The following is a 27,232-nucleotide window of genomic DNA, read 5'->3' as shown; positions in this document are numbered from 1 at the left end:
GCGCCCAACGAGGGTTGTTACAACAATTGTCATTGTATTGCAGCCCTAACACATTAATTTATTAATAATAATTTTACGCTTTGTTTACGTTGTCAAATTGTAGTTGGGTTGTCTTGTGTTTCTTGTTTTTTTTTGGCTGCCTCGGTGTTCTATCTAATGTGACTTTATTGTGTAGCATCAACATGTGCCGCAGCAGCTGCAATAGTTCGCACGCAAATCAAGCTTTAATAATGTTGTAGGTTGCAGTTGCAAGTGTGGTTCTTAGGGGATTATCAGGTGGTTGTTGGTATACATTTATTTTTGTTTAAAGTAATTTGTACAAGTTGACTTTAAGCCCTATGTAAATTGATTACGTTTGCTATTCAACCTCAAAGTAGCCACGATTCTCCAGCCAGGGCAGCAGCTTTCTAATTTCTGCAGAGTATTTAGCATATTTGAACAATTCATCCGTATCGTCACATTCGTAATCGGCCAAGACAATGGGCAGAATTTCCGTTACAATTTCAAAGGCTATATAATAGGTAAGAGTATTATTATATAGAATTTATAATTTCCAGCTATTTCCATAGCTTACCCCAGTGCCCGTAGTTAATTACATCCAGCTGAAAGTCCGTTAAGGAGGGCAACTTTCCCTTGAACTTTAACAACTTTAGATTTTCCGTCAGTTCATCCGTATAGTAGCGCAAACAGGCGTCAAATTGTTCAGTTTTTGCCGCAGATGCTGTTAAGATTAGTTGCAGCAGATCACGTATAGCAGGTCCATAGCTTGCACCAGCGAAATCGTGGAAAATCACATCTTTAAGCTGGCCAAACGCATCGAATTGGCCCAGTAAATTGTTTGGCCAACAGGCGCCGTTCAGAATGACATTGAAGGATCTCTTCAGATCCGGCGTCTCCATGTAGCCGGCTATATATTTCTGATATGATTTCTGAGTAAAGAAAATAGCTGCAAATATCTGATATACTTAGTAGATATTATTTTCACCAACCACCTTATCCTCATAATGCTTCAAATCGTTTGACCGCAAACTCTCATGAAATTTGCGTTGTAGCCAGCTCTTAAGCTCTTGTAACTCTTGGGCTGGTTCCTTACTTGGAACTAGCTCATTGAACTGAGCTGGATTCAGTTGCAAATATCGCGCTGTAGCCGCATGATAAGCGGCCAGTTTTGATAGCGACACCTCCATAGCTGATTGGTCTAGACCCTGCGGCTGGTTGGCCGACCGAAAGCCCTTGGCTTGAAGATCATCCAGAAAGAGACAGTTGGACAGTTGGTGCCTTGCAGTTGGAACCCTTCTATAGCAGCTGGGTGTGAAGGCTATGTTCTTATCAACATCCTTATAGAGCTTCTCGAGGGCAGGCAGCACCACCTCGTACATGTGCAGCTCACGCTGAAAGTTGTTGTCTTGAGGAAACTTTAAAGTTACCAGCTTAGCAAGATCCTTCGATTTCACGAGGTAGTTGATAGTGCGAGCAGAATTGCCTGTTCGATTGTGCAATCGTTATCGTTATCGTTATCGTTATCGCCTATCGAGAAGTTAGCTCTCCAAATGCTTACCCGCCAACTTTATTTGGATCTGCACACGCTGACCATTTTGTTCGGATCTGCAGCGGAAGCTTTCTATATGCTGAAATGTGGGGAATTCCTCTTTAATTAGTTGCTGCAATTCCTTCTGATCCAGCCAGGCCGGCGGATCGCTGGAAACATTCGAGATTTGCGTAACAAATGCGGGCTTCAACATTCTCGTTCGGCTTTCAATCGAATACTGGCGATTTATCAATACCAGAAAATTTAACAATCGTCTATGGAATTTAATGAGATCTCAGATAACGTTGTAGGAAATATGTGCCTGATAGCTTTTGTGCTTGAACGTCGTATCAACTAATCTATTGAACGCAGAAATTATGATATTTATATTATTTATCAGTTGTTGGCTTACATACATATTGCAAATAGTATTATGAAAATTTTGATAGTTCTTATGTGCTTATCAGAATGTGAAATCAACAAGGGTAAGAATCGATAAGAATGGAGAATTTAATAGGAGGCAAATAGTGCTGTGTAATTGGTTTTGATTTGCTTACTAATAAAGCTCTATCATTATAATTATTATTAATGTGATTATATAATGCATTTTTAACCTTTACTTCTCTTTGAATCATCATTATCTTCATAAACTAGCCTGAGATTCGAGCTCTATTCTTCGTTAGTTCTTCAGTTTCCTTGATCAGTTCACAGATAAGTTTACTATTTTATATAATCTAATTGAATTTATAATTTCAAATTTATTCTTTTTCGATTCCAGCAAACTTTTAATAATGCTTCTTTTAATTTCAGGCTTAGATACGGAGTTGCGCGAACTGCAAAGAAATCTCACGCCCTGCCTTTCACACAGATATGCTATAATGAGTTCTCAATTCTATATCTAAGGGTATGTATATCGATAAAGCCAATTTTAATTTCACTCACTCTAAAGCAAAGAATCCTTCCTACTAAATTTAAAGAGTGTGATATAAGACTGTTTGGGTCTAGTTCTTATTCTAAGAATAAATATTTTTATCTTGCACATTTTTTCATATGACCAAAGAGAAGCTTCTCTCAGAAGTGTATTAGAAGTCGGTACTCCTTGGTATGCGAAGTATGGATCCCTATAAGGGGAGCTTAAACTCCTTATATCCATTTATATTATATTCAAACTCCACACACTTCATAATTTGCACATCTATCACATTTATATGGGTTAATCTTAGGTCTAAGCACATGATATGGCAACAAAGAACACGGAACAATATTGTAATAATCCGCCCGACGAGATCTATGTCAAACTGTGGTTGTAGGGCGAGGCAAAGTCGCGTTGATAGGCCGCCGGATGCAGATGATGCGGATGCATTGGCGGACCTTGGGCCACAGCCGTTGAATGATGATGTCCATTCATGCCGCCGTACATGTCCGAGCGGGACTTGTGGGTGTTGGAGGGCGTGCCGCTCAACAGCTCCGCCATGAAGCCAATGTAGGTAATGGCCAGGCGCAGGGTCTCAATGCGTGATAGCCGCTTCTCATAGGCGAACGTTGGCACCTTGCGGCGCAACTTGTCAAAGGCCTCGTTCAGATTGAACATGCGACGGCGTTCGCGTATGTTTGCCGCGCGCCTCTGCGCCATGGAGGCGACACGACGGCGCGTTTTCTTCGAGCTGGCGGAGGAGGAGCCATGGGAGCGCCCATTCGTGCTTGGACGTTGGTTAACTAGCGGTGCCACTTGAGATCTTTGCCAGAGCGCTGCAAATTCACAAAACTGTCAACCGAATTTTTTAGAGTATTTATTAACAGAAGCACTTACACAAATCGGAGCAGGGAAAACCCGCGATAAGTTCCTGATAGGGCACTATGGGCGGCGGCGGTGGTGCCTCCTGGCCCCACAGTGGCTGAAAGGGCACCTCGGGCATGTAGGTGGGCTGCTCGCTCGGATGCTGCATGGCTGCTGCTGCTGCTGCTGCTGGTATATAGTATGTGTATATTGTCCTATTCTGATACGACTCACGACCTTGGGTCTGTTCTACTGTTCTGCTTGGAAGCCCGAATTGGAATAAATTCTGATTGTGCTGACTGCTTTGAAATGAGCTCTCCTCGGTTTGGCTTATTGGATTTCTGCCCACCCTTATGGTGGGCAGCATCTGCGAACGGCAGTCAAGGCGGCCATTTTGGATTGGCAACAGTTTGCGGCATTTTGATTGGCTGCCGCTCAACGGGGGTTGGGAGTCATGCGAAATCTGTTGTTACATGCATTTGGTTATAGCGTATGGAAAAGTTAAGGCCTCTTATTGGAGACTTACTCCACAAATATAATCAAGGTTTTTTTTGTTATTTTGATAAGAAAACACTTTTTCCCTATCAGTATGTACACCTTAAGTATTGAGGAATGTGAGAGTTTCTTAAATCAAATTTTGAATTTTTAAACAGCTATTTGTCATATATTAAAGTAGAATTTAGAGATTTGCGTTTTTAAATCTAACCAAATATTTATGGCAAATATTTGGCAAGTAAGAAAACATATCCTAGCTCATTTAAGATTAGGATTTTCATCCCTTTGCCTCTGTGTTCATCGCCTATTGGTCAATCTTTATTGGTTTGTGTATTCGCTTTAATCATAAATGAAACATAGGTGGCGCCATGCTTTTTATTAAAAGTCGACTATCAAGTTTTAAGCGCCTTATCGGACTTTAAAAGCTTTTATCCTTTGCTTTTTTAATAAAGAAATAACTTGTTATAAGTTAAAACGGTAATAATAGCTGAAAATGACTTTTCGTCTCCTTGTCTTGTTACTCGATGGCTTTTCTAAAGCTTTAGAATCAATCAGTTAAATGCAATGGAAAACTTAATTATGATGTGAGATAAAGCTATTGAAAGAATTTCTCTAAAATAAGCTGTCATTTATTATAAATATATAGATAGATAAATATTTTTCATTATATTAGAGACTGAAAAACCAAAGGAGAACGAAATGAAAAAAAATAATATATAGAGTAATATGAAATATTAAAAAATGTTGCAAAGAAAAATTAACAAGTTGAAGTTCTGTCAAACTTTTGCACCTGTATTTAAACTAATTAAAAATATATATAAATGCAGCAAAACGAATACCCCTAATGTTTTGGTCATCTAACTGTTGCTTGCCTTGTTTTTGTTTATAAATATCTGCCATGAATCACGCTCAGCAGCTTTTCAAATTATGCTTTGATCTCTCCCTCTCTCTCTCTCTCTCTCTCTCTCTCTCTCAGAAAGTTTAAGCTAATGCGCCAGTGCGGATAAATTCACCGGTATTTACGCTCTTATAAATATAAGAGATAGAATAACAGTATAAGTGTGACTGTTTAGGAGACTAGTTAGAATACAGCATATGTAAAGTTTTAAATTTTGTTTTGAGGTTACCTAAATTTATTTATTGGCTTTCCTTTGTAGTCAATTCCAGTTGCTGATTAACTCTTAATTTTTTTTTGCGCCACAGGGGGCCAAACTCAAAGGCATTTAATTGTGTCAATAAACAGAAAGCGAGATAGGATGTGCTTTAGGTACGTACTATTAAAATCACAACCACCTGTCTCCTCCCCTTGTCTGGCACGAGTTTTCTTTGACACCTAACACCATTGAGATACCCTTTTGTATTAAAACAACTCAACTTCAAACTTTTCCTTACAGTTGCTCTATTAAAAGCACATAGAGCTTGTTGTGAATAGGTTTATAAATATATCTGTGTATATATTTTATGTCTCAAACGCACTTGACACCTTTCTAAAGATACGCACGCAAAGTTCTCAATAATCCTCAGATATTTCCAAGAAATTTAAAGTGAAAAAAAAAGAGAAAAGAAATTCCAAAGACGATTTGTTTGCGTCTGCGGCAGAGAACTGTGCAAGATTTATGCCCTTTATAAGGAATATACATATGTGTACATTCATACTTCTGTCTATGTGTGTGTGTATATATGTGTGTACTCCGATACTCTAGAGTTTCTGTATTTGTGTGCGGCTTGTTGCAGCGTCATTTGCTGCTGCCTAATTTTCCACACAAATGCATTTTATTTATGACGTCATTTGGGGATTTGCTTGCGTAAAAGCCGCAGTAAACGAACTATGTCTGCCTTATGCTAGAGTTTGCCGACGCAAAGCTTTGTGTTTACTTTAGAGGATTATCGGATAACTTATTCATATTTTGTGAAAAAGAGAAAAGAAATTCATATTTTGCGATAATATTTGGTAAAATATGTTATAATGCGATATCATGTCATATGAAATTGTATATATTGTAATTGGAATTGTTTCCAATTTCTAGCAGCATTTTGTGTCTTTTATGTCAAAACTGACAGATAGATTCACGATAGAAAGTCAGCTGACTATTAGAAGTCGTCACTCTCCCAAGACATTTTAAATATTAAATATGTAAATTTCTAGTTAGCGCATCAGAAGTTATCTTTCATGGTTTTGTGGCACTGAGCCAGAGTTTCTGGGTCATGTTTTGTGAAATATGCCTATTGACGAGAAAACTCAGTGAATCAGTGATCAGTTCAGTTGCATCCTCATTTTCTAATCCATCAGTTTGGTCTAATTCAAAATTTTCCGTTTCTATGATACACATGAGACGCTGTATAGTATCCACAAGGATACACTCGATGCGCAGCTATGGCAGCATAAAGATGGATTATACGATGTACGAGATGCCGCACAGTCAACTGAATTCGCCGCCCATATTGCTTATGCATGGATTGAATCTCTCCCGGTCCAGTTGGCGACGCACAGCGCGACATTTGGTGAAGCAGGGCTCACGCTCGATGATCACCGTGGATGCCCGGAATCACGGCCGGAGTCCGCATTGTGCGGGGCATACGCCCGCCCACATGGCTGCCGATGTGGAGGCCTTTATCGCGCAGCATAGGCTGAATCGGATTGTTGCCTTGGGCCACAGCATGGGCGGACGGGCATTGATGACGCTGGCGCTGACCAGGCCCGAGCTGGTGGAGCGTGCCATCATTGTGGACATAACGCCGGGACCGGTGCCTGGCGATGTGGTCAACGCGTTGGAGTTGTTTAAGGTTATGGTGAGCGTGGTGTCGACTATACCCAAAGATCTTACCCTCTCCGAGGGTCGCAAGCACGTAATACCCGAGTTCAGTCAACTGGTCAAAAGCGATCACGATCTGATGCTGATCATACAGAATCTGCGAAAGCTCAAGGATGGCAGCTTTGGCTGGAGCGTGAATGCCCAGGCGATCATAGACGGCTGGGATGCAACAATTGTCAACTATGAGCAGACGCTGCAGGGTCTGCAGCCCTATCAGGGTGAGACCCTGCTAATTGCTGCGAATAGGGAATCGTTTGTAACGCCAGCAAATGTTGAGACAATGAGAAAATTCTTTCCCAAACTGCATGTCGAGTATTTGGATGCCGAACATAAAGTGCATATGGATCAGCCCGCGAAGTTTGTTAAGCTGATTGTCGACTTTACCAAAGCCTGCACAGCCTGTCCCCTGTAAGCCATGAAAGTAACAGACGTCCAATTGGTTATCCTCAAAGAAAACTAAACAAAAGTGAATACAAGAAATTGCACATAGTATAATAATCCCCCTAGGATAGAAACTGGAAAAGCGGAACGTTATCGTATTTCTATCGGTCTCGATAACAATTTATCGATTTATATCGTTTTAGCTTTCCTTGTACACTATCGAGATATTTCGAAAAGAAATAAATATATCCATTCATATAAGAAAAAAAATATTAATTGAGAGCTTTAGACTTGGATAGGTGAAAATTAAAGTGACAGAGATGACAGACAGAGAGAGAGCGAGAGAGAGAGAGAGAGAAAGAGAGAGAGAGAGAGAACGAGAGAAAGAAAGAGAGAGAGACAGAGAGAAATGGACTGAGAGACAAGAAGAGTAAACTGATTAGTAAGAAACGAAAACCGAAGTGAAAAGATAAAGGTAAAAGTCTGTGGGAGAAAGAGATGGACAGAGAGAGAGAGAGAGAGAAAGGAGAGGGAGAGGGAGAGTAAAGAGAAAGAAATAAAATAATCCCGAAATGGAAAGATCGAAGTTAATGTCTGTGAGAGAACGAGGACTGATCGAGACAGAGACATGAAGGAACTCATAGATATGGAGAGAGAGGCTTAAAATGAGAGAGGGACAGAGAAAGACCGCGAATCATAGATAAATGTGGAAAAAGAGTGGCAACAATAAAGAGAGAGCGATATAGAATATATTTAAAAAGATAAGAGCGAGTCAGCGACATAGTAAGAATAATATGTAGATGAAAAGACTGAGAGTAGAGAGAAGTGGGGGAGAAGGCAAAGAAGTGCTTATAATTCTCAAAGCTTGTTATCATTTGTACAAAGAGAAGGTTTGCAGTCTTGCTCTTATATTTTAAAAAAGTTCTTTAAATTCGCACACGTGTGTTTGCGGAAAACTTCGCCCAGACATGGAAGTTTTCGTGACATAACTAGAAGACGAGTTTTACACGACTCGAATGGGAAAATGTATTGCAACTGGCTGCGTGTATTGCTTAAATTGTTTCAACTAAAATAAGTTTCGAACATTTGACAGTTTATGACGGTTGCCAGGGCTTTGCTCGTATAAATAAACATGTGTGTATGGTGCAGGCGCCGCATATTGAAAATTGTGCAATTCAATGACAGCACATTCATTCCAAATGTTGACGAAATAAATGCGCTGTCAGCGCATTTCTGAAGACCGCAACCCTTTTGGGCACTGACAAGGGGATTTGAGCACACAGAAACGCAGAGACTTCAGTGAAAGTCAAAATCGATGCGAAATCAACGTGGCAGCCAATTGAACCGACCCTTAAGTCCCCTTCCTCAGACACACACACACACAGAATTTTGATACAGAACGAATGTAGAAAATATCTTGGTATTGGTAACTAGCATAGCATAAGGTGAGTCTAAAGTACGCAACAATGGAATACAATTTAGAAGCTTTTCCTCTGATTTATTTGTATCGAACGTGCCGTCTGCTGCCTCGAAATTCCCGATACCAAAGCTCACATTGTGAAAGGTGCTAACAGGTCTGTGTCAGAGGCAATATTTGCTTATTTGGCTGCCCCAAACAGATTTCTGCTTTAAAGTGTTCAATCTTTTAAAGTACTTATAAGCTTTTTGACTTAGCAAAGGACTTATCTGCCTAGACTTAGGATTGCCATAACTATTTCAAATTTGAAGGAAGGTATATATCACAATATCAGAATTTGCAAGCTTACATTTATTTTAAAAAGTTGCTTTTAGAATATGTAATTTATATTTAAACTGAAGAACGTATGAGCAGTGCAATTTAAATTCATTACAAAAGAGCGACAAGTGAAAGCTATCATAAACTGTAGGCAAAGTAAATAAGCCAAGTGCCAAGTTTATTTGCGGCGCATTGTTTTAAGTTTTGTGCTAAGTTTAAGTTAGTTTGGGATAACAATGGGTATTTGGCATCGAGCCTAAGCGCCCAACCTATGCCAAACTCATTTGGCAAACAAGCCGGCGATATTGCGAGAATGTTCAGCGCAGTGGAAGGAAGCGACGCTGACATGTTGGCACTCATTTATGCCTCAATGCATCACACGCTCTTTGTTGTTTTCTGTTAAGATCTTGCACAACGATAAGTGCAAATCACATTAAACTTTTCGATATAGCAAAGTTTTTACCCAAGATTCAAGTGCAAATAGCAGCAGTGGGGCAATAAATTACATTTCGGAGCAGCGTGCTATCAAAAACTAGCCGAACTGGCCCCGTCATCGAACAGCACCCCTGAGATATATGTATGCGCAAAAAAAAAACAAAAACTAAAAAGTGGCTAAAAACAGGCTGCTTTTTATGCTCTGTTCACAAAGCGTTAAAGGGTATATGGGTTTTGTGCAGAACTCGTCTGTTTCCTCATATTTGTGAAAGCTAAAGACTTAAGAGAAAGGGTTAACAAATTTTACTTGCTCTGAAGATTGAGTAAAAAATATGTGCCTAAATTGCTAATATTGATATGTTCCAAATCAAATTTTGTAATGCACTGCTTAGGGGCTTGACAGTTGAGAGTCAGAGGCAATAAGAATTAAATTTTTAAAGATTCGAGATCCTAACAATAATAAATATTTTTGTTTTTGAAATTTCTCTTAATTTTGTTTTTTTTTTTGAACGAAAAGCTCAATCTTTTTTAAAACACCAATGAAAAGCCAATTGACATAGTATATGTTGCTAAAATTCTATTATATTTCCATTCCTTCACACATTATAAACAATTTTAAGGCTTATTTCATTTATATTACGATAAACAGAGAGGAAGAGAGAGAGAGAGAGAGAGAGAGAGAGAGAGAGAGAGAGAGAGAGAGAGAAGAAAGGGATTTCTTTCTAAATGTTCTTAGCTGTTTTTACACTCTGAACAGGGTATTGCGCCGTCGGTTGCCTACGACTTAGAGTCCTTTGGTGCTTTTGTTCAAGGCGCACAAAACTTGAATGCGACAATTAATTTTAGTGAATTATGACCGCAGAGTGGAAAATGGCGCTAATGTGATGGGTAGCCATTGGCAGAAAACACTAACAGCTGTCAGCGGACACCAACACACTCAAACTACCAAGCACACACACACACACACAAACACACACACACTCTTTTATGTGTGTGTTACTATGCGCCATGTCCGAAATGTGGTTAGAAAGTTGTTGGCTAACAGCCTCTCGGTCAGCCTTTTTGGCTTAATGCAGCGTAATGCGAACCACAGTTCAAAAATGTACAACTCCCCGATGTGTCATTTGGCATATATGTATAAATGTGTGTGTGTATGTGTGAGACGCCAGCGGCGTATACGTGATATTTGCATGCTTTAAAGCCAGCCTCAGATGTGAGTGCCAACTGTCGCCACATTCGCTATGACATTGCCCATTATTTATGGCCAAACAATTGAGGCAGCCCTGGGTTCAAACTATTGTTCGATGCACGTGCAACAAAAAAGGAAGAACAATCACACACACACACACGCACACACATAGAGAGGCAAAAAAAGGCGGATGACAACAAAACCTAACAAAATGGCGGCAAAACAACGCGGAAGTCGCGAACTCAGTCGAGCTAAAAATGCTCGTAAAGTACAATGAACCGCAAGAGTTGCATTCAATGTGAGTCTATATGTGTGTGTTTGTCTGTGTGTGTGTGAAGTTGAGTGGATTTCAGTGAAAGAAATGCCAGAGAATTGTGCTGGCAAAAAGCAAGGCGCACTGTTATTGTTTTGCAGCATTTGGCATCATTTATTTTGTGGTCCAAACAAAGCGTTAAGTGGGCTGATATGTACGCCAAAAAGGACACACATAGGAGAGCATCTATGGAGCTGTCTACCACTAGCTTCCATCTGGCACAGCTGTTGTCAGTGCCAAGGAGAAATATAGTTATGGCCAACGGGTCAAGAGTGTCCATGTGAAGCGCTCCATTCGAGCGGGCTAACACAATCTAACATTTGTGGCAGTTCGGCTCGAGACAAAGCCTTGTTATCCACATCTAGATTTTGCATCGGTCTTTGTGACGTCACATTTATTTATTTGTCAATTTTACAATTTTTTAAACTACATAATTTGATTTTGCAAAATACATTTTTTTTTTTATTTTAAACATGTGCAAATATCAAAGATATTTATTTTGCATTAACCCAGTCAGGCTTAGGCTTGGCTGTTCCATTTCCAGCTAATTCGATTAACGGCTCGGTTCCTACTAAATACAATATTGAAAATTTGGGTCTTGAATAGGTTTTTGCAAACAAAATATAAAGTTTTTAAGACAACTCCATTGTAAATAATTAAAATTTGAATTAAATAATTAAATAAATTCGAAACAATAAAGACGAAGGGCTTTTGAAAATTGCGTTTTAGATTGGAATTAATCAATTTATATAATATAATAATATAGTTTTGATGGGTGCACATTCATCGGCTTAGCGTGGCAAAAGTTTTAATTAATTTTCTGTTATACGTGTCGTATACGTGATACGCTTTGACACTTGAACAGAAATTTTAACGCTGCACATCGATTGCGATTCTATTTTTTTTCTCAGCGTATTATTCACTTTAAGCTGTCATTTAAATATTGAATGAATACCACAATGATTGAGCGTAATGCGTGTTAATTAAATTGTTACATTTTTTGTCGGCTTTACTATATTTAATATTCATTTAATGATGTTGAAACTGTGGGCATTTATTTCAACAGCTTTTAATAATTAATCAAAATAAAAAGACAAGTATGTTAAAATAAATTTAAAGCATGATTACAAAAGCTCAGTGTAGATAATGTTTTTTGCATACAAATTATGTTGAAAATTATAGATTTTAAGACTAAGCCAAAAAGATTTTGCCTTGAATTATATTCATATAGTTTAAATGAAATTCAAAATAGAGAAAATATGGTTAGAAAAAAAAAAGAATATCGAACATTTTGTAAGAATCTGTATCTGTAAGATCTGGTTTGCAAATTTGCTTACATATACTTTGAATTGATTGAATTTTTTGCCAGATATATTTTATAAGTATATTTTGATTTTTAGTTTCCTAAATACGCTACAATTTCCGCCTGGTCAACTGCTCGTAAACCTAATCAACTAAGTATAAGAAAACAAAGTGAATAAAAATAAAAATAAAAATAAAAAGAAAGGAACTTGGCAACTCGGACGGCAAACAACAGGCTGCGAACGATAAGCAAATCACGCAATCTACTTTAACTCGACCTTAGGTTGCAACCGACTTCATGGTGCCTGGCTCGGCCGGTTCGGCCGGTTCGGGGGTTCGTCTTATGAACCGCATTCAGTTAATGGTATCCGCAGACGCAGTTTTGAGAAACTTTTTCATTCAATTCACTTAGGTTTGCTGTTTGCATTTTTTGTTGCTGCAACATTTTCTGCACTTCGACTCTTTGCTTACCTTGTGGCCTCGATTCTTGTGCTGTGCTACATTGCTGCAAAAGTTTGCGTAGCAAAAGTAAAACATGAACAACAAGTCCTGGCATGGACTCTCTGCATGCACAGCCTGGCGTCGTTTTTGCCATCGCAGCTAATGGTGTTTATTGCATTTACTCTCTCCTGCTGGCACTTAAATCGGCATCAGAAGGACAGAACGGCATTCAGCTGTGACACTGTGACGGCCAACCCACCCGCCCGCTGCCCCCGGCATAAAGTCAACGGACATTGGTAGCACCTGCAGCAACACGCAAATATTCAGACAGCCAGCAGCCAGCAGCCGGAGACGGCTTCGAGTCCAAGTCAACAGCTGACGGTGTTCAAGAAAGTGCTAAGTAAATTCACAATACAAAGTGAACAAGTTCGGTCAGAGGTCCTGCGGTTCGCCTAGCCGTCTCCCCGTTCCGAATACACCCATCAAAATGCACAGTCAGCGCCACGCCCCCACATCCTGCCTCCCACAAGTGGCGACGATTACGTACAAGATTTGGCTGCAGCAAACTTTGATTAAATCACATGACAAACTCCTAGCCAGCGGGAGTAAAATGTCGAGCCACGAACTTAAGGCTCTCTTCATGCTGGCACTGCCTGGGGCTGGAGCTCGGGCTGGGGCTGGGACTGGGTCGGATAGACTCAAGTGGTTTGCCACGGAGCCAATTGACTGGGTGTGGTGCCGGGTGGGGGCAGTGGCCGCAGCAGTCTGGGGTAAATAAATTCATTAAGCGATTAGATACGCTCTGCAGGTGATGCACCAACCCAGAGTTGCTCGTTGCTGAGTCCTTTTTTGTTGCATATCCTTTGTGCCATGCTGAAGTATTCAGTTGCCCGGATTAAATGGGTTTACTGTCAGCTATTATTGCTATTGTTTTCCCTCCAGCTGGGGGATAACCACTTTAAATCTTTCGAGACAATACAGCTGAGCACAGACTGGCCGAATTTAAATGAAGAGAATCTTTAGTCGAACTCAGATAAAATAAAAGTTGACTATAAACTAGAGAGCTGTCGAAATTATAGTATATATTAAAATTTTATTAAGTTCAAGCACGCACGATAAATAAAACTTTGATATGCTCTCCAATTAACAACTGGCTTTATTATTTTAAGATAAGAGTTAATTAACAAACTAGCAGGAAAACAAAATTTATTATATAGGAAAATTATGGTTATGACAAATAAATAAGTTAAATCGAAAAAAAAATATATAAAATATGTTAATAATGCCTGTATTTAAAAATTTGCATTACTTTTAATACCTATAATAATTCAAGGACTACATATTAGGGTGCAACAAAATAAAGTTAAGCAAAGCAGGAGTATAAATATAGTAAAAATATAAATTAAATATATAAATTATATGTGTACATTTATAAATTATATATTATATATATGTATTCCTGTAATTAATTTAAACCCAACTTTAAAGCTGCTTTCGATTGCATTTCGATTAGCTGGTTTGTCTCATTAGCCATCTAATGCGAATTAGCCATTATTTCTAATCAGATTCCACATGGCTCTCTGTGTGTTTAACCAGATTCAAGTCAGATCGGCCTATGCTCTTTGATGGGGGCACGTAATTTATCTCAATTAAACTTGGATTACAAATTATGAATATTGATTTATGGCCAAGTCTGTTTGTCTGCCAGCTAATTTGATTTGGGACAAAGGTATGTGAGCTGTCCAACCCTATTCACGGGCATGGCAACTGCAAATCGGACACGGGTCCTGCAAAGTTTTGCGCTCTGTTTGCTGCAAATTCATTAGCAGAAGTTCCTGCTGCTCCTCAAGCTGCCAAGCGAGACAAGATGAAAAGATTGCGCTAGAAAAGGCGGATAAACTCGAGTGCAAGCCAAATTTCGCCTCGCTGCACTTTTGTCTTTTCCCAATTATAGATGAGCGTCAAAGTTTTGTGACAATTTGCGCTGTCTTGGTTTTGCGCGAGTCCTTGAGATAGTTCTTTACCTCCTTTCAACCAAATGTTGAGTAGTTGATTTTTAATATTGCTTCCCAACGATAGTGTGGAACGCTTTTATAAGGAAATTTTATGATTTAGTTGGGCAATCGCTACGCTTGCTTCCTCTGATAGGGCGCAGAATGCAGGACACAGGACACACGGCACAGGGCACTTTAACGGCCAACAATAAAAGCAACAAAAACAAACAAAAACAAAAAACAACACCGAAAGCCAACGTTGACCTAATGAGCTCCTAGCCACAGACGGCAAAATGAAATTGAGACGCCGCAGCGGCATTTCATTTAATTGTGCAAACTGTGTGGCAGACACAAGTCCTTGGTCCTGGCTCCTAATGAAGCCGCCTGTTGTCGCTGCTAATGTCGATAAGGTCATACGGGGCGTGGCATCGTAAAGAGGCGCCATAAAAGCGAAACGCCACTTGGCAATGCCGTGCCGCCAGCAGAAGAAGGAATGGGGCCAAGCGGTTTTCGCTTATCAGTGCCGTGTACTGAGAGCAACATAGATATAAAATATATATATATGCATGTATATTTCTATATATATCAGGATATGTACATAAATGCGTCCTTGCTGCGCAGAAATACGCAGAATTTATATCATCAGCTCAGTCGCCAAAGTTGGAAACTCTAGAATCTTGCTCTAGCGTCAACTTTGGCCCCCGGCCGACGCGTCGTTGACTTTTGTTTGTTGCCCCCCAAATTAATGTTCGTCTAGTTTTTGGTAACCCCCCCCCCCCCCCCCCCTCTTCTCCTTTGCGGGTGGAGTTAATGTGGTTGCTCATTAGTAAAATAATTGCCAACTAATTGGCTTGAGCAACAACAGAGTGTGTTGCCCGGCAACTGGATTAGTCGCAGCGAGATTGCAACACTTCTATTTGCCATAGAATATAAATTTCAACAGCGTTTATTGTTCATGATTAAAGATTAAAGAGGGTTTTAGATGGAACACTCTAGCCTTTTATCGATTTAACTTGATTTTGTACGAAATGGATGAAGGCTACATTTTGTGTTATGCCAAAAATTATATATTAGATGATGGGCAAATTATTAATATATTTATATATAAATACAGAGCTGCAAAACTATATATATAATAATATAGATAATGTTTATATATTAAATTAGTTATCAATAATATGATCGATAATACTATCGATCATATAAAAAAAAAGTCAGCTATATAGTTGAATAATGTTTATTATTATTATATATTTGTTATATTATTATAAATGTTAAACTATTCCATGTTGAATTAGTAATTGGCCGATTTACCCAAATTTAACATTTACCAAATATGGGTAGAATATACATCGATTGGTTGGGCTTCAAGTTACTTATGCTTTATGTTGTCATCCGAATTTTTGTATTTTATACCAAACTATTTTGACAAAAGATTGATTTAGTTCGGATGTCAGTTCGACTGTTATTGGGGCAGTTTATTTTGAATTCAGTTTATATTCAAAAATAAATTGGAATGAAAGGTACAAACCGGTTCGAATCACAAAATGCACGCCCATAAATATAACCGCGGTTCTAACCATTAAAATATTTATGCTTTTCTTAGGGTCTCACTCTTTTTGACTCAAGGTATTCTCTGTGCTTTTTATATATCCCTTTATATATTACTATTCTTCTATGCAACGAGTTTAATTTGCTCTTCAATTAGCCAGCATTTTTATTTTGTAAGTTTATTGCATTATAGCTTCACCTTTTCAGCTGCAGTTCTCTCCTTAAATGCGAATTTTACCGTATAATTTTCTTTTTTATTAACGCACTTAATGCTTGGCGTTGCCATAAAAACGCAATCAAACTTTACTGATTAAAGTGAAAATGTGAAAAATTATGAATCAATTTTTCACTCAACGAGCGAAAGTGCAAAGTCATCAGCTTTATGCAATGGGGGCAGGACGAGTTGTTGTAGTTGCACTTTGCATTTATTTAAAGCCCAGGACAGTGGGCCTTAAATTCGTGACCATTTTTATTTTGAAATTTTTTTTACTCAATAAAATGGCTTTACTCTAAAAGTATATTTTGTTCATTTTCGAAACTCTCGAGACACTCAGTTGAATACAGAAATTTCCCGAAATGGTGGCTGTTGATTAATTGTCAAAAAAAAAAAAAAGAGAGAAGCAAAATCGATAAACCGAGTAGTCTATGGGAATTTACATAGTTTAGGTAACCAGCTTTGTATGCTTATGAGCTAGAATATTCAGTAGTTTTTATTCTTTCATAGGGAACGGTTCATGTTTAGTTCGGCAGTAAAAAATCATTTTTTTTTTACACTTTTTTAAACGATGGACTTTGCGACAGTTGATTCGGTGTATGAAAATCTATTTTCAGCTCAAAATTTTTTTGCACTGCACGAGCAGCAACAATTAGATAAGCAAAATTACACTGATATGGTCAATACTGCGGTCGGAGAACTAGATATGTATCGCTTTGAAAATGGGGGCGGTGATGCGCGCGGTTCGCTGCTGCTGGGCGACGACTACTGCAGGACCTTCAGCGAGGATACAGTCGGGGCTGCGGCCGCGATAGCATTTCCATCAACAGCTGAAACAGCTGCCGCAGGAACAACAACAGCAACAACAGCAACAGCTGCAACAACTGCAACAACAACTGTATCGGCAACATCGGCAACTGTAACAGAATCGTCAGTAAAAGAAAGCACAGCAGCAGCCGCAGCAGCAGCAACATCGAATACAGCATCCTTGTTACAGCTGAAGGACAAGGACGAGACTACAAAAACAATAAATGATTTTGATCTTTTGACTATAATGGGCTATCGCCCACCAAATGACTGGGCATCACAATTTCGGCTGCAGCGTCCAGCGCCGACAATGCAAATAGGCGAGGAGAAGTTTGTGCTTCGCCTGGACACGATATTTGTGCTGGGCATGCGTCTGAATGTAACCAAAAATGACATTATTATATTCTTTGGTAAAATGGGACGCATCAAAATGGACGAGCTGACCATGAAGCCAAAGATCTTTGTTTATAAAAATAAGCTAACGGGGCGCTCGAAAGGTGAGGCAACCATTACATACACGAGCCCCTATGCCGCTCAGGCGGCCATACATTATCTAGACGGGGCCAAATTTTTGGGCCAAGTGCTCAACGTGGTGCCCGCCTATCTATCGACACGGCCCGGCAAGAGCGTACGCTTTAGCTACGCCCAGAAGACCGGGATCGAGCAACAGCGCCGTCAGCGACAGAACAAATGGAAGCCAGCATTTGACAATTGGGTCTGCGAATTGTGCCGGAACAGCAATTTTGTGTGGCGGATGAGCTGCAATCGTTGTCGGGTCAGCAAGAGCGAGGCCATTGCCATGGCCAATGCTGGACAGAGCAGCAATTGGCGGCCGCGCAAGCACGATTGGACCTGTGGCTACTGCTTCAATGTGAATTTTTGGTATCGTCAGAAGTGCAATCGTTGTAGTGCGCCCAAAGCTGAGCTGCATTCCAGCTCGGAATCAGACAGGGACAAGTGGGAGCTGGTAGTTAGCCAGACCTCTGTAGTTTAGTTTGATCCAATTCATATATTAGGCCTAAAACACCTAACTTCAAATTGATAGTGATAATATATGGTTACAGTTATCGAGCTGCCAGTTTTTTTTTTTTAATTTAATAACAGTTGCAAAGGAGCGCCTACTCTGTCGAAACTCTTGCCTCCTAAAATGTCAATGTTGTTAAAGTTTTCAATAAATGAAAAGTGGCGTCTTTACATGTAAACCTAAATCAATATTTCTCTTACGAATTTTCATTCAATCTATCTATACCCTAAAAGTATCCTGTTTTTCCGTTCATTCTTTTCGTCATATTCTACAGATCCTCTGTAAGCCGCCTAAACTTTCGTATTCCTATAATGAACAGATGTGAATTGAGTATAGATATATTTTCTCTTAAGGCCCTTTCAACCTCAAAACAAACGTAATCCCATCCGTAAATGAATAAATGACATCAAATTAATTCCATTCGATCGACGGGATTATATATATTTATAATACCTCACCTCTTTAATATAACTTTGTAAGTGGGGCAGCTTAAAATATTTAAATTGTTTTCGTTTTTGATGAAGCACTTCGCTTTGGATTAAAGTCTTTTGTTTTATTGCTTGATATGCGAACGCTTTAGCAAACACTATATACTATATTTATTGAGTTGTATGCCGTATGCGTAAAGCTGGCGGGCACTGTGTCGCAAAAGCAATTTGCTATTAGCAGATGGCGAATGCCAGGACAACAAAGGATTTGAATTTAACCAGAACCGTAGACAAGAGTCGGCACAGCCCCAACAACATTAACCAGCAATTGTTGCTATTTTTGTTGTTGTTGTTGTTGTCGTTGTTGTTGGGGCTTGTTGGGTTTATGTGTTTGTTGTTGTAGTTCTGCTTATTGTAGTTGAATGCCTTGTGCTGCAGAGCAGATTTTGATGTTGCACAGTCTGTGAAAGCTGTATCTGTGTGTGTGTGTGTGTGTGTGGAAATACATGCAATAAAATATGTACGTGTCTAAATTTTAATATGCCTGCGTGTCTGTTTAGCATTTGATTCAATTCGCTGCGTCTGTGTCTCCGTGACACTGCCATCTCTTGGTCTGTCTTTTCGCCTACGCTCTACTTGGGTTATATTTGACTTGCTACTTATTTATTGTACATATAATGAAATTTCACGTAATCCTCATTAAGACCGAAATACCCACACACACACACACACACACACACACACACACGAATCGTTGACATTAGGTTGACTCGTTTGCTTTGTTTTTGTTGATGCTACAACTAGCTGAGCTTGGAAAGTCTTTGTACATGGGTTTGTGTGTGCTTTCAGCGCACAGACAAAACTACAGCCAGAAAATAGATGGAGTAACTAAAGTTTTATTCCCCTTGAAAATGTACTTAGTTTTGAGCAGAGCTGCGAACTGCTTCAAGCTGGCTTTGTGAACAGCCAAGTTCACGAACTGAACTAAAGCTGTAAGCCGTGAACGGATAATTTTCAGTTGATTGTTTGGCAGCCCTGGCTTACTTTTTTTTGCGCAGAACTGCAAACTGCTTCAAGCTGGCTTTGTGAACAGCCAAGTTCACGTGCTGAACTAAAGCTGTACGCCGTGAACGGATAATTTTCATTTGATTGTTTTGCAGCCCTGGCTTAACAGTTGTGTCAAGCGGAACTTAGAACTACTTTTTCAATGTTAAAAGTTTTCAAAATATCAAAATGAAATAACAACAGCTTAATCAGTCCCTTTGAAGCCCAGCGAACTGTACTCAAAAATGCTTTTTACATAATTTCTGTTGTTTATGTTTTTCGTCCCGTTTGTGCCAGTCAGCTAAAAAATAAGAATATGAGGCAACAAAAAGTGAAGTGTTTTGCAAATTATGCAAAACATAATAATAAAATTTAATAAAAATGCCAAGTAGGGAGACGGCATGTGGAAATGGGCTTACGTACTGCGATGATTGTCCCAAATGTGGGCGGGGGCAGCCTGCAACATTTTTATGCAAATTCCTGTGTCCGCATTTTCGAGTGGCTCAATTTTGAGGCAGGGCCTGAGACCTCGAGGCAACTGCTGCCGAGATTATGTGTAAAAGGGCTGCGTTTGTTGTTTTTTTTTTCAATCTCCCCTCCTGCTCTCTCTCTCTCTCTCGCGCTCTATTCACTCTCGCGCTCTATTCCACTCTAACATTATGTTTATCAGGTAGTTGTTTATACAGCTGCACTTTTAAACTAATTTTATTACATTTCTTGAGAAAGTCTATGACACCTCTCTCTCTTTCTTCCGCTCTCTTGCTCTCTCTGCGTTTGGCTTTCAATTTCTCCCTCTCTTTCTGTCTTATCGCTTCTTCATTGTCGGATTTAAGCCAATGCTCATCGTTGTATTGTTGTTGCCATATAAGAATGGCTTTTAAAATAGGCAAATAAGTACTTTGTAAGTAATTTGGGCGCCAGCTGCTTGACGTGCGGGGAGGGGGGCGGTGGGGAAGTTCAGTGGGTTTGCCTAAGGAGCGCCCATCGGCAGACACTCATAAAAATAAGTGAAGAGACAGCCCTCGCGCAATATTGGCATTCAAATGCGAGCAGGGAAAGGCCCGCAATGCAAAAAGTTGAAAAACTTTTGTTTTGTTTTATTCGGTTGCGAGGTTATAAAATGAAACGAATGTAGACAAAAGTTTTCGCCGTTTGAAAAGTCGGCAAATACGCGTACCCGACACGCCCATTGACGTCGCACCGCCCAGCATCAGTGTGGTGTGCAAAGGTGGAGAGGGGGGAGGGGGGGAGGATCGCTGTCAGCAGTCAGTCAATGTACAATGGTCCAGAAAAGGAATGTTGGTGGCATAAATGCTTAACATAGTAATTTCCCTCAATAAATGATATTTCAACTTAATTTAAACAATATATAAAACGAAAGTTTTATCGACTTTAGTCATTAGCTTTTTTTAAACTCATAGAATCATAAAGAATATTTCAGTACACCTTTTGTTTCAAAATAAAGTCATTGGTAACAACGAGCAATAAATCCTACCTACCTACCTAAATTTTTTTTAATAAATAAAAAATATTTGATAAGGCCAATTATTTATAGTTTCCACCTTTAAATAAAATTTAAATAATTTTAGTTTCGTCCCACTGTTGCCTAGCCCTGACGCCTGCCGCCTGCCGATTCGAATGCGGCCGGAAACAATAAAAATGCCGGTCCGACAATGCGCGCTGCATAAAAACGGCTTATTACGCCGTATATTAGGCTACGGCATTTTTTCTATGCTCGCCCCCGCTCTTGTCGGGGGCTGCCAAAGCTTCAACAACAATTGAAATAAATGAATTTGCCAAAAGGATTGCGGGACGAGCGCACATAAATTGGCATATTACAATACCAAGTGGAGGTGGAAAAACCAAGAGTAAATTTTAATTTTCTGTGGCTGCGAATTTTGAAATTCAATCCTGTACAGAAAATCAAAATCAAATTCATTTCAAGCTCGGCAAAATTTGTGTCCAACTCAAGCCGCAAAAGGCCCAACGCGTTAACTTAATTAACTTTCGCAAAAAAGGTGCATATCCAGAGGGCAATCCCACTTAGTATGAGTGGGATTAGAAGAACACACACCCACACACAAACACACACCCACACAGACACACAAAAGTAAGCCAATTTCATGCGTCGTCGTATTCCAGTCAAAATAGGTCCCAAAAAACTGGCACCTATTTCAAACTCAATTAAACACGGCAGCGCTCGGGCCATGTACCAAACCAATTGGAACAGTTGGGCTGGGAGTTGGCTAAAAGCTTACTCTATACCCTGCCCATTTGCACAAATTGTCCACAGCTGTTTTCAATGTATGTGTGTGTGTGTGTATCCTGCAACTGTAATAACCCTTTTCTGCCTTTTCGGATTAACCGGTTGCCAGATTTGTACGGCCTTGTCTGCCCTTTGTTGATTTGTTATTTTATTGTGATCCTAATGTCGCCTAGTACCAGGCATGGGATAACATCTTAAAATAGTTTTTTTTTTTTAAATGTTTATTGTATTGAATCAAAAATAGCATACATTTTAATTTTTATTCTTAAAACAGTTAATTGAAACATATCGAAATTTTATATTATAATTAACTTTAAACATTCTCATGTTTCTTTTTTGACTGAAATGCTATAATACGTTATCGAAATTAATTGCAGTCCTTAATTCGAATCGATGAGTTCTTTCTTGATCTTGAAAAAATGTCCACTTTTTTTTGCAAAAGATTTCACAAATTCCACTAAAATAATCTTGATTGTGGCCTTTGACAATTTTATCGATTTTTATACTGATTTTAATCATATCTAAAAAGTGAGAGAAAATGTCTTGAATAACCCATTTCTTTCCTTGGTTATAAACAGCAACAAAGAGAAAAAGAAACCGTACGACTAAAAATTTCTTCATAAAAACTAACATAAGATATTTAGTTAAGACTTCAACTTGAAGCAGCCTCTCCCAGATATTCGATCTCGCTTTAGTCTATTTAAATTTTCATAAAAATTGAAGCCTGTTTTTGATATGAGCTTTAGAGATGAACGTAAGAAACAAAGGATTGGTAAAAAGCGTTAACTTATCCTATGAAGTGCCTTAAAATATTTGGTATAATTATTCCTTAAGATTCTATAAGATTGTGTCCAAACAGTTACCCAACTCACAGGCAAAGCGATCAATTATTACCCCAACAACGTTTTTGGACTCTAAGTACATTATTAAACCCGTTTACCCCTGTAGAGGGTAGCTACATATCAAGCATACCCGACCAAAGCTTTTTTACTTGTTTTGTGGTAACAAACAGCAGAAATTGGCAACAGTCTCTTGCATTTAAATGACTTAACTCTGTCATTGTTGGGATTATTTCATTTCGTGCCAACTAAGAAAATTGGCAACGAAAATTTACATATGCATGAAAACAGAACAAGAAGAAGAAGATGGAGAAGATGTGGCACAACAAATTCTCAACTGTGGATTATTTCCGCTCTCGTGTCCCGTTCATTCACAAACATTCACAGCATACACTCACAACATACACTCACAGACACTCACTTGCACACGTGTGCACCTTTTTTTGTGGACGGTTTGGGTCATTTTGTGCCCCATAAGGCTTTACATTTGAATGGGGCAACTGACCCGCATATGACCACGCATAATTAGACCATTTTTGGGGCCATAATATGGCCCAAATATTTGTGCTGGCAAATTGATTTCGTTGGGCCAGTTGTTTTGGGCGATTCGCTTTATTTTTGTAGCACACAGAAAGCAAGGTGTTTCGTGTTAAGCATGTTTATGTTTCTTTAATGGTAATATCGCAAATGATATGTAAAATGCAATTTAAGGTGTAAGCCTTTAAGGTAAACAGTTTATAGCTGTGTGGCTCTTAAGTGTGTGGGAGTGCTGACAACTGAAGTTTCTTTGGTTCGTGGAAAACCCAACAAGGTCTTGGAATCGAAACAGAGCCCATCAATTTTTTATGAAAATGCCAATTATTTCCAACATATTTTGCTTGTTAGCAGAGCTAGCAAATAAGCAGACTTGCAGGTAATACGCTTAATAATACCTATAGTAACAGTTGACTAAAAAATTAGAACCAAGTTTCATTGCTAGACAACACCAATGCCAATTGCTGTACGTTCCACTTGGCGAGTTAACACTGTAGTTGATAACATATTGCATGCCTTTCTGCAATTCCAGGTACATAACACGCTTTCAAATGCCATGGTGCTTTATGATTTTAGCCCAGACTATTCAGTTCGTGTCATCAGCCATTCGCATCTCGACTACTCAACTAATTGCTTATCCGTAGCTATGCGCTCGCACAGCCACGCCTACCGCCCACAATCGTTGTCCCTCGAATGGGAGTTTCTTGGGCTGTGCTGAATAGTTGTGTGCCCCTGGCTGAAAGAATGCCACGCATCAAATGCTTCTGCATTTTAAAATTCCTGTGTGCAACGTTCAAGTCACGCATCAGTGACGCCTTGGGGCGTGGCAGCCGCCCATTAGCAGCGAACTTGACAGTTGCTGATGGAGATGCTGTTGTTGTTGTTGCTGTTGCAGGTGGAGCCGTTGCTGCTGCTGTTATTGCTGCTGTTGTTGATGCTGTTATTGCCGCTCTTGTTGCTGCTGTTGTTGCTGATGAAGCTGTTGTTGTGATATTCTTTTGCTGCTGCTGTAATTTCTATTCTTTTGATGGAGATGTTGTTGTTGTTGTTTTTTAGGTGGAGCTGCTGCTGCTGCTGTTATTGCTGCTGTTGTTGCTGACGGAGCTGTTGTTGTGCTATTCTGTTGTTGCTGCTGCTCGTTGTTTGCTGTTCTTGTTTCTCTGCTGCCCTGTTGATGTTGAAATTGTTGTTGCTTCTGTTTTGATGATTGTAATTGTTGATGGAAATTTAGTTGTTGCTGTTGCTGTTATAGCTGCTGCTGATGTTGCTGACGACTCACTTGTTGCTGCCGCTGCTTATTAATTTCATCAACAACGCATCAACAACAGCAACAGCAGAAGCTACAGCTTTAGCATTTTTGTACATGTGCCCATTCATTGAGCAAGCAAAATGCGGGCAAATGGTACAACAAGTTTTCCATTAGCAATAACAAACTGCAGTTGCTGCAGCTGTCGTGAACCCAAGCTGACGCAAAAGAAAATGCATGCAAAAAAGTGTAGAAAAATGTCATAAAATTAATGGGCCAAAGGCAGGCAATCAGGGCGCATCCATTTTAATGAGAAGCAGCATTTGTTTATTTTTCCCTCATGTTTATGTCTGTGACACATTAGCGAAATTGCGTTAAATAATTTTTGTGTTGCGGCTATAAATTTAACGATGCATTAAGCTAAGCGAAGGGCAACAGCTGAGAAGCAAAAGTTTAAAGTCGCTGCCGCGCCCCTTGGCCGGGGTTCGTGTGGGGAGGGGGACGTGGAGTGGGCATTCAGTGTCGTTCATTTGCAATCATTTGGCAGTCGTGACTTTCGGTTACATTCCAAACCGGAAACAGCCAGACGCTTGCCAACATCCGGCCGACTGTGAGGCCAAAGTCGTTGAGAATTTTAACATTTCAACTTGGCACATTTGGCGAATTATTCAAATTCTTGTCACTGCAACACGCAAAAAGCACAAAAAAAAAGGAAACGCAGAAGATATATATGTATACATGTATATATATATACATGTTAAGACAGCTGGCGAAATAAAAGCAAAGGCAGCCGGCTATAAGAATTGCCAAAAGATTTATGCCAGTTCATATACAGGCAACTGGCAACAAAGTTAAAAGCGCAAATAAAATGTTTGCTCACATTTTTGTAATTTCGAGAAAATTGCACGTTTATTGCCCCATCGCGTGCTTGTCTCTGGCTTCAACTTTAAATTCAGCACAGGCAAAGCGGAGGCAGACACCGCGTTGAAGAGCAGAAGAAATATCCTCCTACCCTATCTACATATCTACATGCCACGCATTGAATAATTAATATTGCGCATACGACGTGTTGCCATCACGTAATGTCGCAACACTGTGCAGCTATGTATGTCCCATTTACAACACTGACTGCTCCCGTCACTTTATTATGATAATCAGCGCAGACAACTTGCATTTGCGTTAACTTAAGATGCGTAGTTATTAGTTATGACATTTTAAAAAGATGCCAACTAAAGGCTGTCGGAAAGGTGTTCAGTAATTATGTAAAAGAAAACTGCATTGCAGTGTTGCAAAAGAATCCATTTCTTAAGAGAGATGTATCTGCTCTTAAGTCATGTAAGTAGGTATCCATTATACCCTTTTACCAAATATTCAAATCTTCAAATTGGTGCCCCTTTTCGGACTCCTTAGGATCAGGCAAAATAAGGTGCATATAGATAATAGCGAGATATTATATAGATTTCTTATAAATAGTACTTAACGGTCCAGGAACAGATCTAGACTACACTACAAAGATTTAATGTATATGTATATAGGGTATACCCAAGTCGAGCAGCCTCTAGAAGTGCCACACATACACATATCACAATAATAGATGCCTGATAAAGCTGATAAACTGTCAAATTGGATTCCGTCAACTGTGTTAGGAAGTGTTTTGGACTATCTGAGCTGTTGCATGAAATGCAAAATCATAATTTACGCTAAGCTGACAACCCTAGATACTCGTCCATGAAGTTGCCAACACTGTCAAATGCTTGTTTGTAAATTATTTAAAGCCACATAAATCAAAGCACACAAAAGCAGTTCAAATGTGCGAGGGGGCGGCAACATAAACATGAACTCTAAGCCGCCCACTTTGACACAGACACACACGCACACACACAAACATCCATCCACTTGTACACACAATAACAACAGTAATAGGTAGACCAACAATAACAATTGGGGCAGCGACAACAAATTTGTCAACGCACCGCGTAAATGGCAAACGTTGAGTTCGAGATGTAACATTTTGGCATTACATCAATGCAACTGGGGCTTGGGCAAATTCCCAAGCGGCATATATATGAGGGGGTCTGGTCTATAGAATGGGAATTACCATGTCATGCATGCAAATTGGCAAAAACGGAAGAAAACTTAACAACTACTCCGACGAGCTACAGTTGAAGCAACGGAAATTGATGATGCGGTTGCCAGGTGCTGCTTCAAAGCGCGCCAGGTGAATCAATTGCGGCTTACGGGCGGGGCAAACAGGGTTTCAGGTTGTTGAGTAGTTGAAATGATGTGGCCTGTGCGCCAATAAATAATCAATAGTTACCAATATTTGCATATATTCGATTGTATTCATTTTGTTTCTTAGTAAATAAATGTTAACAAAACCAAGTCAACGTCTTTGAGTAGTTACAAATGATGTAAAGTGGTAATGTGCGCCGATAAGAAATCGATAATAATCGATATTTGCTCATATTCGATTCTTCAGTATTTTACCAATCAATATTATTATAAACATAATATAATCGAAATAATTGATTTAACCCCGATACAACTAGCTTTTTAACTATATTCGATAAACTTTCGATGTATTTACAGTCGATTGGCTTTTTTTTATAAGTTCGTTAGCTGTCGACTGTATTCGAAATTTATGTATATTCGATAGGTTATATATCGATTCATTCGATGTTGGTTTAACTATCGATAACAATCTCATATTAATTGAATAAATGAAAAAATGTTTCCTTATAAGGAACAAAATTGATAATTGATTTAACCTCGATACAACTTGATTTTTAACTGCATTCGATAAACTTTCGATATATTTACAGTCGATTGGCTTTTTTTTTATAAATTCGTTAGCTGTCGACTATATTCGAAATTTG

General features: G+C 39.3%; 5 protein-coding genes across 6 annotated transcripts in view; 3 read left to right on the top strand and 2 right to left on the bottom strand.

Moving 5' to 3' along the window:
- The window catches only part of LOC135438256 (uncharacterized), a 78,830-nt gene that overhangs the window by 17,968 nt on the left and 33,630 nt on the right, over nt 1–27,232 (top strand). The window contains exon 2 of the mRNA XM_064696516.1: nt 2,339–2,432. The gene's annotated coding sequence lies outside the window, so the exon portion shown is untranslated. The remainder of the gene's footprint in view (nt 1–2,338; nt 2,433–27,232) is intronic.
- Nucleotides 259–1,750, bottom strand: LOC135435398 (uncharacterized). The gene is made up of 4 exons (XM_064692436.1): nt 1,559–1,750; nt 990–1,483; nt 575–929; nt 259–510 (listed from the first exon to the last, which is right to left on the bottom strand). Exons 1-4 carry the CDS (start codon nt 1,740–1,742, stop codon nt 359–361), a joined length of 1,185 nt encoding a protein of 394 aa, XP_064548506.1. The 5' UTR covers nt 1,743–1,750; the 3' UTR covers nt 259–358.
- On the bottom strand, nt 2,708–4,462 carry Fer3 (48 related 3). 2 transcript variants are annotated; one of them, XM_064692549.1, is made up of 3 exons: nt 3,832–4,462; nt 3,339–3,768; nt 2,708–3,277 (listed from the first exon to the last, which is right to left on the bottom strand). In XM_064692549.1, the coding sequence occupies exons 2-3, from the start codon at nt 3,670–3,672 to the stop codon at nt 2,817–2,819; spliced, it is 795 nt and encodes a 264-aa protein (XP_064548619.1). In that variant the 5' UTR covers nt 3,673–3,768; nt 3,832–4,462; the 3' UTR covers nt 2,708–2,816. The 2 variants fall into 2 exon arrangements, with proteins under 2 accessions (XP_064548619.1, XP_064548612.1); XM_064692542.1 differs by having other exon boundaries at nt 3,339–4,462.
- Nucleotides 5,888–7,264, top strand: LOC135434328 (sn-1-specific diacylglycerol lipase ABHD11). Its single transcript, XM_064690878.1, has one exon. It carries the CDS (start codon nt 6,006–6,008, stop codon nt 7,023–7,025), a length of 1,020 nt encoding a protein of 339 aa, XP_064546948.1. The 5' UTR covers nt 5,888–6,005; the 3' UTR covers nt 7,026–7,264.
- On the top strand, nt 16,647–18,183 carry LOC135436175 (uncharacterized). The gene has a single exon (XM_064693677.1). It carries the CDS (start codon nt 16,740–16,742, stop codon nt 17,967–17,969), a length of 1,230 nt encoding a protein of 409 aa, XP_064549747.1. The 5' UTR covers nt 16,647–16,739; the 3' UTR covers nt 17,970–18,183.

This window comes from Drosophila montana, unplaced genomic scaffold, assembly GCF_035044405.1.
Source record: "Drosophila montana isolate Dmon_TW-CO22-7 unplaced genomic scaffold, ASM3504440v1 contig_1505_1, whole genome shotgun sequence".
NCBI lineage: Eukaryota > Metazoa > Arthropoda > Insecta > Diptera > Drosophilidae > Drosophila > Drosophila montana.
Note: the sequence above shows the minus strand (reverse complement) of the source record. Positions and strands in the feature narration are given on the sequence as shown.

What these genes read in the sequence shown, in the direction of transcription:
- LOC135434328 (XM_064690878.1), top strand. Translation starts at nt 6,006, where the DNA reads ATGTTTTGTGAAATATGCCTATTGACGAGAAAACTCAGTGAATCAGTG.
- LOC135436175 (XM_064693677.1), top strand. Translation starts at nt 16,740, where the DNA reads ATGGACTTTGCGACAGTTGATTCGGTGTATGAAAATCTATTTTCAGCT.
- LOC135435398 (XM_064692436.1), bottom strand. Translation starts at nt 1,742, where the DNA reads ATGTTGAAGCCCGCATTTGTTACGCAAATCTCGAATGTTTCCAGCGAT. An exon ending in GATCCAAATAAAGTTGGCGG is followed by an intron (nt 1,484 to 1,558) that starts GTAAGCATTTGG and finishes ACAATCGAACAG; the next exon opens with GCAATTCTGCTCGCACTATC. An exon ending in AGCATTATGAGGATAAGGTG is followed by an intron (nt 930 to 989) that starts GTTGGTGAAAAT and finishes TTCTTTACTCAG; the next exon opens with AAATCATATCAGAAATATAT.
- Fer3 (XM_064692542.1), bottom strand. Translation starts at nt 3,672, where the DNA reads ATGCTGCCCACCATAAGGGTGGGCAGAAATCCAATAAGCCAAACCGAG. An exon ending in TTTTCCCTGCTCCGATTTGT is followed by an intron (nt 3,278 to 3,338) that starts GTAAGTGCTTCT and finishes GTGAATTTGCAG; the next exon opens with CGCTCTGGCAAAGATCTCAA.